General features: G+C 37.8%; 1 protein-coding gene across 1 annotated transcript in view; it reads left to right on the forward strand.

The window, feature by feature from the left end:
- Positions 1 to 8,699, forward strand: part of CNGB3 (cyclic nucleotide gated channel subunit beta 3) — a 157,964-nt gene extending 149,265 nt beyond the window's left edge. The window contains exons 16-18 of the mRNA XM_044247109.1: positions 5,555 to 5,701; positions 6,083 to 6,257; positions 8,442 to 8,699. Coding sequence (XP_044103044.1) covers positions 5,555 to 5,701; positions 6,083 to 6,257; positions 8,442 to 8,699 — 580 coding nt within the window. The remainder of the gene's footprint in view (positions 1 to 5,554; positions 5,702 to 6,082; positions 6,258 to 8,441) is intronic.
- The last annotated feature ends 4,697 nt before the right edge of the window (positions 8,700 to 13,396 follow it).

Below are 13,396 nucleotides of genomic sequence, written 5' to 3' on the forward strand. Positions count from 1 at the left end.
ATATATATATATATATATATATATATACACACATATATAAAAATTTATATACTTAATATGTGTATTAAATACATATAAATACATATACACATACATATATGTACATATATTTGTATATATCCTATTTGTTCTATTTTTCTGGAGAGCTCCAAGTAATACAAAGTTATATTTATTATTGCTTAATACAGTTACATGCCACAAATTAGGAATTAAAATTTCTTAGCCAGGAATTTTACCTAATAACACCTTCTTCATAATTAAACACCAGGAGTCTATAAACACCTATTTCTCCCTAAAGATAATCAGATACTTATAGTAGGTAATAAAAGATGGTCTTGTTTCCTAGAAGAGTGATTAAGTAACCTGTTTAGGAATGTGTGTAATAGGGACATCTGGGTGGTTCAGTGGGTTAAGCCTCTGCTTTTTGGCTCAGGTCATGATCTCACGGTCTTGGGATCAAGCCCCGCACTGGACTCTCTGCTCAGCAGGGAGCCTGCTTCCTCCTCTCTCTCTCTCTGCCTGCTTCTCTGCCTCCTTGTGATCTCTGTCTGTCAAATAAATAAATAAAATCTTAAAAAAGAAAAAAGAAAGTTAGGGCGCCTGGGTGGCTCAGTGGGTTAAGGCCTCTGCCTTCGGCTCAGGTCGTGATCCCGGGGTCCTGGGATCGAGCCCCACATCGGGCTCTCTGCTCATCAGGGAGCCTGCTTCTCTTCCTCTCTCTCTGCCTGCCTCTCTGCCTGCTTGTGATCTCTGTCTGTCAAATAAATAAATAAAATCTTTAAAAAAAAAAGAAAAGAAAAGAAAAGAAAAAAGAAAGAAATGTGTATAATAAATGGTAGAGTTATCTGGTTGCAAAGTCAGTATTCTTTACACAAAATCACACTAGGCTTGAATAATTCTTCCTTTGCCCTCTCACTCCACTGAATACATGGTAGGTGCTCAATGAATACTTACATGGTTGGAATAAAAATCAAAAAGATTTAGTTATTAAGTTATTGTCTAAAGTCACAGCATACAGAGGTGGATCTAGAATTAGAATCCACTCTTTCTTTCCTGGACCATTACTCTCTTTGTTATTTTTTGACCTGCAGACATTTATCATTAACCTCCACTATTTATCCTCTAGTACGTGCTTTCAGAAACTATATGGGGTCGGGCATATTTAGGGATCTTCTTACTAAGCTATTTAATGCATGAAACTTTCCATTGGTGGAATGCTGGAGAAGCATTTTGTGGACAGAAGAAAAAAAAAGAGGCTATTTTAAACATTGCTGAGAGTTTGGGCAAAATCCATCTGGCAAACAGACTATTTCTTCTGTTCAAAAACTCATCAAGCACTCTAAACGTGTAACCTGTAGGCAAGTTTAATTAAAGCTTGAGAAATCTCAAAATAACTTGACATTTAAATATGTTATTTCCGTTCTGCTCTCATTGTCTGACACACACAGAGACATTCTTAGACCCAAATTAAGCTCCCCAGTGCCATCTAGCCCTGCCTAACTGCTGGATTACCCTGTGCACAGAAAGACAAGTAAGAAGATAGATAGGAAGTTGGATGGATGGAAATAGATTGATAGGCAGACAGATAAGGTAAAATTCATTCCTCTTCAATAAAAAGAAAAAAGTGAAAGAAAACTTGTCTTGGGAAGAAGCTCAGTAAAGGAGTAAAGAATAAGTTTTGGGGGTGGTGTGCCTGGGTGGCTTAACAGTTAAGCCTCCAACTCTTGATTTTGGCTCAGGTCATGATCTCAGGGTCATGAGATTAAGCCCCCTGTTGTGCTCTGAGCTGGGTGTGGAGCCTACTTGAGATTCTCCCTCTCCTTCTTTCTCTCTGCCCCTTTCTCTTGGAAGAAAAGAAGGAAGGAAGGAAGGAAGGAAGGAAGGAAGGAAAGGAAGGGAGGGAGGGAGAGAGAAAGGGAGGGAAAGAATGAAGGAGGGAAGAAAGAAAGGCTGTTTTTGCCATGGAACAAGAAATTTAAAATGTGAAGTCACCAAACAAAATAAGTAGTCATTTAACATGATCAACATTTATGGATTCCAAATATCTTCTTTATATATTGAGGAAGTATTTCCATTTCTAAACATCCTGGATAGACCTGGACCAAAGTTCAGTGAGAACTGCTGGAAAGAGGCTCTGTTTGATTCCTTAAGGTGGCCTAACATTAGGATTTTTTCCTCCTTTTTTCTGTCTTCTCTGTTTTCAACTGAGCATTCAACTCTCCTCTTTTAGCATGTCAGTTATACTTCTTTTAAAGACATTTTAGTGGTAGCCCTAGAATTTGTGATATACATTTTTTCACTTTTTTTATTAACATATAATGTATTATTTGCTTCAGAGGTACAGGTCTGTGAATCCTGAGTCTTACACAATTCACAGCATTCACCATAGCACATACCTTCCCCAATGTCCATAATCCAGCCACCCTATCCCTTCCCCGCCAACCCCCCAGCAACCCTCAGTTTGTTTTGTGAGATTAAGCGTCTCTAATGGTTTGTCTCCCTCCAATCCCATCTTGTTTCATTTTTTTCCCTCCCTGCTCCCCATAACCCCCCACGCTGCCTCTCAAATTCCTCTTGAGTGCAAGCTGGTGCAGCCATTCTGTGATACACATTTTACACTAATTTAAGTCTACCTTCACAGAACACAACCTATGGAGCAAGAGCCTTACACAGTATTCCCAATTCTTCCCTAGAAGCCCTTAAGTCATTCATTTCATTTATCCATTTTCTATAAATCACCCAAAGCATTGTTATTTTATTATTTAAAATTATTGTTAGATCAAAATTAAGAATTAGAAAAACAAAGATTTTAGTTTTATTTTATCTCTATTCCTTCTCCAATGTCCTTCCCCCTTTTATGTAGACCTGAATTTCTAACCTACATTATTTTCTTTCTTCCTGCAGAACTTCTTTCAACATTTTGGCAGAGTAGGTGAACTAATGTTGAATTCCCTCTGCTTTTATTTTTCTAAGAAAATCTTTGTTCTTTTTCACCTTGAAAAGGTAATTTCACTGTACATAGAATTCTAGGTTGCTGATTTTGTTTCTTTCTTGGTTTTTTTTTACTATTTTTATTTTTATCAAAATACATAATTGGCATATAGTATTGTGTAAGTCTTAGGTGTACAACATATTGGATTTAGAAATTCATATATATTACAATATAATTACCACCCTGACATTCGCTAACGTCTATCATGTCTAGTTATAATTTCTTCTTTGTGGTGTGGACAATTATGATCTAATCTGTTAGGACCTTCAACACTATATTTCTCTCCCCTCTCTTCTTAATTGCATGGCTTCTCATGAAAAATCTGCTGATTATTATCCTTGTTCCTCTTCTAGGTGGTTTGTGCAGATCTAAACTTATCAATAACCCAATGTTGTGGTTGGACTGGCCTTTCTGGTTTTTATTAACATTGTAGGACACAGGGGCACCTGGGTGGTTCAGTTGGTTAAGTTTCTGCCTTCAATTGAGGTCATGATCTCAGGGTCCTGGAATCGAACCCCACCACACTCCCTGAGCAGGGAGTCTGCTTCTCCCTCTCCCTCTGCCACTCCCCCTGCTTACTCTCTCACTCCCAATCTCTGTCAAATAAATAAAATCTTCAAAAAAAAATTGTAAGATGCCTTTCAGCAACAAACATTAGGAAACCTTAAAAAAGTACAAATTTATTACTTACAAGACCTCAAAAATTACACAGCCCACCTGATGCCACACACCAAGGTCACAGAGAGGGAAAGAATGCATAGGCCTGGGGTTCTGCTTCTATTGGGGTTGAGAATAGGGGTCTAGGATTTTGTGGGCTCACTTTTTATTAGTGAATTTAAAATATAAGAGCAGAAATTTAAAGTATGGGAAGTGAAAAAAAAAAAAACAAGCTAGCCCAATGGTTAGATATTAAACTAGATCTCTAGGGACGCCTGGGTGGTTCAGCTGGTTAAGCGGCTGTCTTCAGCTCAGGTCATGATCCCAGCATCCTGGGATTGAGTCCCGCATCAGGCTTCTTGCTCAGCAGGGAGCCTGCTTCTCCTTCTGCCTCTGTTGCCACTCTGCCTGCCTATGCTCGCTTTCTCTCTCTCTCTCTCTCTCTCTCTCTGACAAATAAATAATAATAAAATAAACTAGATCTCTAAAACAAAGCCTCACTGGGGGAAGGCAGTCTGACTTTTTATATAATTGGGTGGCTGGCAATGTATTTAGTGAAGATCAGCATCTTTGAAGTGAATGCCTCTTTGAAATGGCAATCAAGCTTAGGTCAAGCACTTGGATTTCAAAAAAAGGAATAAAACACAACTGTCAGAGGTAGGTATTTATTGTTGTGATAGTCTTCAAGCCTCCTGGATCTGTGGTTTAATGTATGTCATTAATTTTGGAAACTCCTTGGCCATGATTACTTCAAATATTTTTTTCTGGTATTAAAGAATGATGTATGGTATGTATTTATTTTATGTATATGTACACACAAAAGTTACATATTTACTTACACTTTTTGAAATTGTCCTAGAGTTTTTGAAGTTTGGGAGCAGGTTGTTGGGGGATTTTTTCATTCTTTTTTTTTCTCTTTACATTTTAGTTTGAGAAGTTTCTACTGACCTTCAAACTCATCTGTTTTCTTGGCCATGTGCAGTGCACTGATGAGCCCAGCAAAGTCCCTCTACATTTCTGTTACAATGTTTTTTATTTCTAATCTTTCCTTTTGAATTGCCTTAGAATTTCACTCTCTCTCCTTACATTTCCCATCCATTCTTATATGATGTCTACTTTTTCCATTAGATCCCTTAACATATTAATTAGAGACATTTTAAATTCTCTGAGAATTCCTATATCTGTGTCTTATCTCAGTCTGGTTCTAATGCTTTCTTTGTCTTGTTATGCTGTGTTTTTCTTGTTTTTTTGTTTTTTTTTTTTTTTAGTTTGCTTTATAATTTTTTGTTGGAAGCTGTACATGATGTAATTGGTAATGGGAACTGAGGTAGATAGGTCTTTAGCATGAGGTTTTATGTTAATCTGGCTAGGACTTAGGCTGTGCTTAATATTTGCTGCAGCTCTAGATGTTAGGACTTCCAAATCTCTCTGAAATGCCCTGTTTCTGTCTTCTCTTTTGACTTTGGCCTTCCTTAAGTACACTTACTCAGAGAAAGTCTGCATCTTGCAGCTACAATCCACTATTATTATACAAGAGCCCCATTAGTCAGTTTTATGGGGAACAAAGAGGATGGGGAAGATGAAAAATGAAGCTAGAGAAGCAAATAGAGGATATCGACTTTAAAAAGACTGTGAGCCTCTGGAATCTGGGGTGGAATCTCATGGGGCACTGATGGCTACAAGTCCTTCATTTGAGATGGGATTTCAAAACAAAACATGTTGAAAACTGTTGCCACTTCCATCACCACCACATCTAACTTCCTCCACACAATCACCTGAACTCTCATCTTCATCTTTCCAAAGCAGTGTAAATGGTTAAAATATTTGATACCTTTTTTTTTTTTTTTTTTAATTTTGGTAGAAGACTGAAACTGGTGATAAAGATTCACTTTTCTCCTCTTTCAGCCTCCTAGCGGCAAGAGGAGGAAATCGTCGAACTGCCAATGTGATAGCCCATGGGTTCGCCAATCTTTTAACTCTAGACAAAAAGACCCTCCAACAAATTCTAGTGCATTATCCAGATTCTGAAAAGCTCCTCATGAAGAAGGCCAGGTATGACCTTTAAAACCCCATTAGAGTTTGGGCAGTGATCAACTTTCTCCATGCGATGCACTTAACAAACAACTATATATGCAACTATCCATTGAAAACTTCTCAGATTAGGAGAAATGTTAGTGTTTCTGGTAGGTTTTTCCAGAATTATTACAGTACTATCTAAAGTAGCCTTTCTCGGGGCACCCGGGTGGCTCAGGGGGTTAAGCCTCTGCCTTCGGCTCAGGTCATGATCCCAGGGTCCTAGGATGAAGCCCCACATTGGACTCTGCTCAGCAGGGAGCCTGCCTGCCTCCCTGCTTACTTGTGATTTATCTTTGTCAAATACATAAATAAAATCTAATAAAATAAAATAAAGTAGCCTTTCTCTTCTATTCACAGTGTGCTTCTAAAGAAGAAGGCTCCAGGCACAGAGGCAACTCCTCCAAGAAAAGGACTTGCCTTTCTCTTCCCACCAAAACAAGAGACACCTAAAATGTTTAAAGCTCTCCTGGGAGGTACAGGAAAAGCAGGACTTGCAAGACTACTCAAATTGAAGAGAGAACAAACCATTCAGGTGATAAGACAGAGTGGATGGAGGGCTGTAACAGACCTTTGGACTAAGTATACCCAGACAAGTTCCTGCTTTAATTCAATTTCAGATGCTAGGATAGTTTGGATGCATCTAATGTGAATAATTATTACTTTATTTATAGCATTTATTATTATCTAAACTATATCCTCATGTATCATTACATTTAATACTCATGTTTTATTATAGATACTTTTAATACATATGTATATATAAATACATTCTGCTCTCATTATTTGTATATTCTGTATATTTGCATATCTACCTACTCACAGAAATTTCTTTATAAACCCAAAATCAGTGTTCAACATGGTCATTTGCAAACATATGTATATGCAGAGCAGTGAAAAATTTAAGTTTCCCAATGCACATGTTCTCAGCTGAGGTTGAACAGGAAGACACTCTACTTTCTTGTTTTAGTTCTCATGCTGTAAACAAGTGACCTTTTCATGGTCTATTTAAGTGCTTTGTTTTTCTCATTTTTGTACTGCATAGAGCTGAAGTACTATCCTGTGTTCATAAGCACAAAAATGCTCTGATGTGTCTTACAGAGAAAAGACACATGCTAGGTAAGCATCATTCAAGCAAGAGTTACAGTGCTATTGACCTTGAGTTCAATATAATGAAACTATATATATATATATATATATAATATATATATATATATATAAAATAAATGTTTCTAAACAGAAGTACACATAAAACAAGGTTATGTATTGACTTGTTGACAAAAATTTGTCAACAGAGGCTCATAGTAACAAAATCTTGCATTATCTCTAGAAGCAATGGTTCAGTATTTGCTAATTTTCTGTTTGTGGCAGTTTGATAGAACAAAACTACCAAGAATAATTAGAATCAATTGCATATGTATAAGCACACATATAAACCTATAAATATATAACATATTTTACCAGTGAGCCAATAAATATTTTCACAAATATTCAATCACTTATATATCACAAATGTTAATAGTCAAAAATAACTTCATAGATTTCATCCAAGCCCTTCTTGTTATAGATGAAGAAACTGAACTCCAGATCAACTTATTTGGATAAGATCACAAAAAGTGACAGAGCAAAAACTATTACTCAGGTACTCAGACTTCTAGGCCTACACTGAGCTGCCTCTCAATTCTTAGAAACTTCAAGATACTCAAATGTTATTCTTTTTCTCTCTTGATTTTCGTATTTCTTTGATTCTTGTAATAAGCCTATGAGGGCAGATATTGAAGATGGAGCAGGGATTCAGGTTTTCTGAATCTAGTCATGTTATCTATAAAAACTGTAAGAAATGGTTGGCTGTGGATCTTTCAGAAGATCATTAAGCACATATTATAAATCAGTCACACTCAAGAGACTAAAACTTGCCTCTCCTTTTTCACACACAAAGGCTATGGTAAAAATTAGGAATAAAGTATAAACCAAATGCCCCATTTAATCAGCATGGAAGTAATAAGTTATGTAAAAGACTTATGGGGTACTGAAATATAGGTCATTGTGTTAAATAAGTTTCCCAGCTTTACATGTGCACATTCATACCTTGTACAAACCTTTCTTAAACTGACCTGAAGCATCATCAGCAAAGAGCATAGTATATTTTTTGCTATGAAATTTCTACAGATGATACTAAGCATAAGAGTTCCTAAAATCATAGAGCTCAAGCACCCATGGGACAAATGGAAAAGACTGTATGAAGAAAGAGAGATAAGTTTCTCCCTGAGATTCTCCCATGAGCTTATGCAGCAGGAAAACCGTACTTTCTGTAGTATTTTTATGGCATTTGGTTCATACTTTTTTATTAGTAAATAAATATTTAAAATTTCATCTTCATAAAATAAATAAGTACATACTTTTAAGGCAAAAGCAAAGAATCCTGAGCACTAAGTCCAATAATTCAGAGAGCATAAGAACCAAGGGAAAGAGAATTTCTTGTCAGGGACAAAAATGAAACCCAGAATTACTCTGTTAAGTCAAATGTGACAGCTCAACCTCATTCTTGCAGCACATCAGAAAGTTATCAAATGATAGTCAAATGCAAGGCAGACATGATTCCCACATTAATTCAGAGAATCTGTCTTGGTAGGGATCCTTAGCCATTGTATATTAATCAAAAGAGTCCAGTGTCCTTTATTATGATCTCAAAACCAGCTCTTGTAACTGCTTCTTCCAGAAAACAAGTGAAAATTCTGAAGAAGGAGAGGGTAAAGGAGCAGAATATGAAAATAAAGGAAGAGAGCCATCAGAGAAAACACAGGACAGCTCCGAATGTAGAGCAAATTCTGTTACAGCAGAAGAACCCCAGCCGATTACAAGCGGAGCTTTACCCGGAGGAACTACTCATCAATCCCTCATCATCAGCATGGCTCCTTCTGCAGAGGCTGGGGAAGAGGTTCTGACGATTGAAGTCAAAGAAAAGGCTAAGCAATAAATGTTTGATTATCTTTAGATATAATCTAGCTAATTCCCAAAGAGATTGTACCCAGGATTGTAGCTTAAATTAATGAAGGAAAAAGACCTTGCCAGGACCCTTGAGAAACCATAGACAAATCCCTAGCTTAGTTTCTAGGACTTATCTGAGAGTGTGATCTTATTCAGTAGTAAGAAGATTATTTCAAAACCATCCCTATTCTCTGTTGTCATTAGCCTTGTGCAATTGGTATTTCTCCTAATTTTATGTAGTAAGGTTTTTTCTTCCATTCTCTCTTGATGTTTCTTCCTTCCATTTTTATTATTTTGGTCTTGGTCCTGAAGTGATTCACTTACCTTTCAGTGTGTGTGTGTGTGTGTGTGTGTGTGTGTGTTAAAGTCTTGCACGGCACTGTTAGTCTTGACTAAATGTCCTATGTATATGAATATTACTTCTCACTTGTAGGGGATTATAAGATTTTAGTAAAATGTTGAAAGTAAAATACCAGGTAATTTCCATGCAGACAAGGGTGATGAGTTACTCAAATACCAAATCAACCCAGCAGCAGGGATTGAAGGGAAACAGAGATAATGGAGTTTATGGATGTGAAATCTGACTTGCCAAAGTCCCCTAAAGAGCAATATTGTTCTGTGGTACCAACAAACCCACGGGGGTGGGGGTGGGAGGGAGCAAGATGACATATTGTAGCAACATGTTGGAAAAATCATTCCCTTTGCTAAAGAAACAAACTAACATTTTCCTGCATACCAACTTGAAAATTTCAGTAACAATGTACCTAACTCATCCTGTTCCACAGACTCAGACTGGATGGAGGAATCTCACAGTTCCCATCTTCAGATAGGCTAAAGTGACATTTCTCAGAGTCTTCCTCAAACATTTGCTTCAAACGGTGCCAGACCTGAGCTTCTTATTGTTTTCAGCTTTAGTAAAAAGTGATGAGGTTAGGAAGGCAGACTGTACACATGTCAGATTGACATATCCCTACAATTTGCCGAACCTACATGTACAGCTGTTTACAAAATCTCCAAGTTAATTAAGTGCACTTTAGGAAGTTGTCCTCGTGAATCAGCTAACATTAGCATAATTACAAAGTCTCATGCTGTGAGGAGACTAAAAAAGCCAGGCTGGTGTCGGAAGTAATAATACATATAGAATTCCATTCTAATAAATGCCATTAGTGTATAACATTAAGTTCTGTATAATAAGGCTATTCCCAAGACCCAGAAGATGGTCATTGAAACAGCACTTTGCTGAGAGGGTTTTAACAAATCATATTAACCAAAAAGCCTACAACATAGATGCATTCCACAAACCATGTATAAATTGATCACTGTAATAAATGTATCATTTGGTTGACTCACCATTTTTTTGTTTGGGGTTCTTTTTTTAAGATTTTATTTATTTATTTGACCAGGAGAAAGAGAGAGACAGTGAGAGAGGAAACACAAGCAGAGATAATGGGAGAGGGAGAAGCAGGCTTCCCACTGAGCAAGGAACCAGATAGGGTGATCAATCCCAGGACCCTGAGATCATGACCTGAGCCAAACACAGATCAGCCTCATCCCTGATCTCCCCAAGGGCATGCTGTCTCCTGTGCGCTATCTGTATTTGTGAAACAGACCAGTTTCTACTTGTCATTGACATGCTTTCTTCCAGGACCTCTCTCCCCCACTTATCTCCTTGCCTAAACAGTTGATCTCCAGCAAATGCAAACTAAATCTAGCATTAGCTTAAACCAAACATCATTAAGAATGTGAAATGGTTGCCCCACTGCAATTTTCTGAACACACACAAAGGCATTTGAATGTACCCCAATAAAAATGCTAAGGTTCCCCCATGCTAAGTTTCAAATAAGCTCAAAATAATAATAACTAATATATAGCATTGACTGTGTCCAGCTCTTGTTCTAAATGTGGTACCACTACTAAATCATTTAATCTTCTTAACCATCCTACAAAGCCGTTATTATTCTTACCATTTTCACCATTTTCCAGACTAGGAAAATGAGACATAGTAATCATTAACTTGCCCTAGGTCACCAAGAGTGCAAAGATTTCCTAAGTTAGGCTACTGGAAAGGACTCCCCATGCTCCACAGAGCCTATTCATACCCACATACTCATATGTGAGTATGTGGGTATGAGGAAGAGGAAGACCCCAGGCAAGCGCTGAGGGGTCTGATTGGCATCCAATGAACAAGCTTCCAGCTTTCTTAGTCACACAAGGATCTGGTCATGCTCTGTTTAAGGACTGGACCATCGAAATCTAGGCAAGGAACTCAGGTTGCAAGAGAGCTCAAAACTTTATTTCCCATCAGAGGTCATAAACCCCTCTAGCCACACAATGAAGGCAGGCTGACTAATCAGTTAGAACAGTAGAAAATGTTCTAATCAGTTAGAACAGTAGAAAAACTTAAGCAAAGAGCAACTCTGGGGGTCACCAAAGGAGTTGAGCCCTTGAAATACCACATCATATATCCCATCACCCTTATCTTAACCCAAAGTCAAAACCTAGACATCTAGGGATCCCCAGAGGCAAAGACTGAGATTTTCCCTACCACTTTTCTTTTTTCTCCTACACCTGCTAACCCACATATCTCTTCTCTGGATCCCTGATAGAGCCATGTTCATTAGTCATTTGAGAAGTCAACAAGTAGTTTGGTGACTAACTGGCTAATTGATGGTGCACAGATATATAAAAATTCTTCCTCAACCTCCAGCTGGGTCTGATCCCAGTAATCAATTGTCAAAGGTATAGTGCAGAATGGACTGGTTACAAGGGATGTATCTTGAAACGATCCCAGAAAAGGAAGAAGGAAGCAAGAAGTCACTCAGCAGAAGTTCTACACGTCATAAACATTACATTGTTAAAGTAAAGCAACATCTTTTTATACAAGTGAGTTTTTTTCTGTGAGTCAGAGTGTTCATTCAACAAGCAATTTCCTCTGACTGACCCTGAAGGCATCTTCAAGTATTATTTGCTCAAAAGTGATTACAAAAATTACATCTTATATTTACTTTCATCTGTAGCCCTCCAAATTCTGCACAACCTATAAGCTGTCCAGTAGTCCTAAAAAAAAAATGCCCAGCTCTGTTTTCCATTGTTAAACTGTATCAACATGCTTTTGCTGACTAAAACTAAGAGACTTAAAATAATCATCAGGATTCTGTAGGTTGCCCATTTGGGCTTGGTTCAGCAGGTGGTTCTTCTGGTCTTAGCTGGGCTAGTCCATGCTCTATAGTCAGCTGCTGAATTCGCTGGGGGCTGCTGGTCTACAAGTCTCAGATAGATTGGTTTATGCCATCCATATAGCCTCCTATCCTGGGCTTGGAGGCTGCACAGGGTTCCTAGAGAGAGAAGGCAGAAATGAGCATGGTCCTTGAGGTCTAGACTTAGAATTCTTTTTTTTTTTTTTTTAAGATTTTATTTATTTATTTGACAGAGATCACAAGTAGGCAGAGGCAGGCAGAGAGAGAGGGGAGGAAGCAGGCTCCCTGCTGAGCAGAGAGCCCTATGCGGGGCTCGATCCCAGGACCCTGGGATCATGACCTGAGCCAAAGGCAGAGGCTTAACCCTCTGAGCCACCCAGGCGCCCCTAAGCTTAGAATTCTATTAGCCAACTCACAAGACCAGCCTAGATGCAAGGGCCAGAGAAACAAAACATACCTCTTGATGGGAGGACTGCAAAGTCACATTGCCAAAGTGGTGGGTACAGAAAGGGGAAAGACTGTGGCCACTTCTGTAATCACCCAGACAGGATATTACCAGATGAAATACAGGACATCTAGTCAGTGAGTATTGTTTTAGTATAGGTATGTCCCACGCCATATGTAGGACCTATTTATACCAAAAAAAATTATTTATTATGTATCTAAAACTTAAATTTAATTCGATGCCTGTATTTTTATTCACTAAATCTGGTAATCCTACACACAGACCATGTCAAAAATAAACTAAACCTTTATCTAGAAGACCTTTGGGGTACTTGGCTGGCTCAGGCAGCAGAGCATATGACTTTTAATTTCAGGGTTGTAAATTTGAGCTCCATATTGGGCATGGAACCTACTTAAAAAAGAGAGAGAGAGAGAACTTTGAACTAGAAATTACTGCTAAAGTGTATAACTATATCAAATGTTGTATTAGAATGAGCCCAAAACCCTAAGTCACTCACAGAAAAGAAATAATTTGTACCCCTACTCATATTCTAGGAACCATCTTTGGTGAAACACTGCTCATAAATAACCCTAAAATAATATATAACAAACTGTTTCATTTCAGTTATGCATCAGATGAAAAATTGCTACAAGGAACAGCAATGAGAGAAGAAAGAATCTGTACTTTCTGTAATTTGGACCTATTCCGTACTTATAATAATTCTTTTACTTTCCTATGAGGAATTTCTTAAATCTCTGGAAGATATTAATCATTATCCTATTCTGGAATTTATTATATCTAATCAAAGCAAAGGTACTTGAAATTCACATTTTAAGTACCTTATCCATACACTGTAGTAAAATTTGATGTTTTCCTCCATGAGTTTTTATGACTGGCTGTATTTTTCCTACTATAACTTTTGTGACTAGAAATGACAGTGCAAAGGTCAAATAAATGTGCATCGTTAAGCAATACAACCTGACATTTCTAGACAATAACTCCCTCAGATGAAGAAAGGGAGGCCTACCTGAAAGGTCACAGCCC

This window comes from Neovison vison, chromosome 4, assembly GCF_020171115.1.
Source record: "Neovison vison isolate M4711 chromosome 4, ASM_NN_V1, whole genome shotgun sequence".
In the NCBI taxonomy this organism is placed as follows: Eukaryota; Metazoa; Chordata; class Mammalia; order Carnivora; family Mustelidae; genus Neogale; species Neogale vison.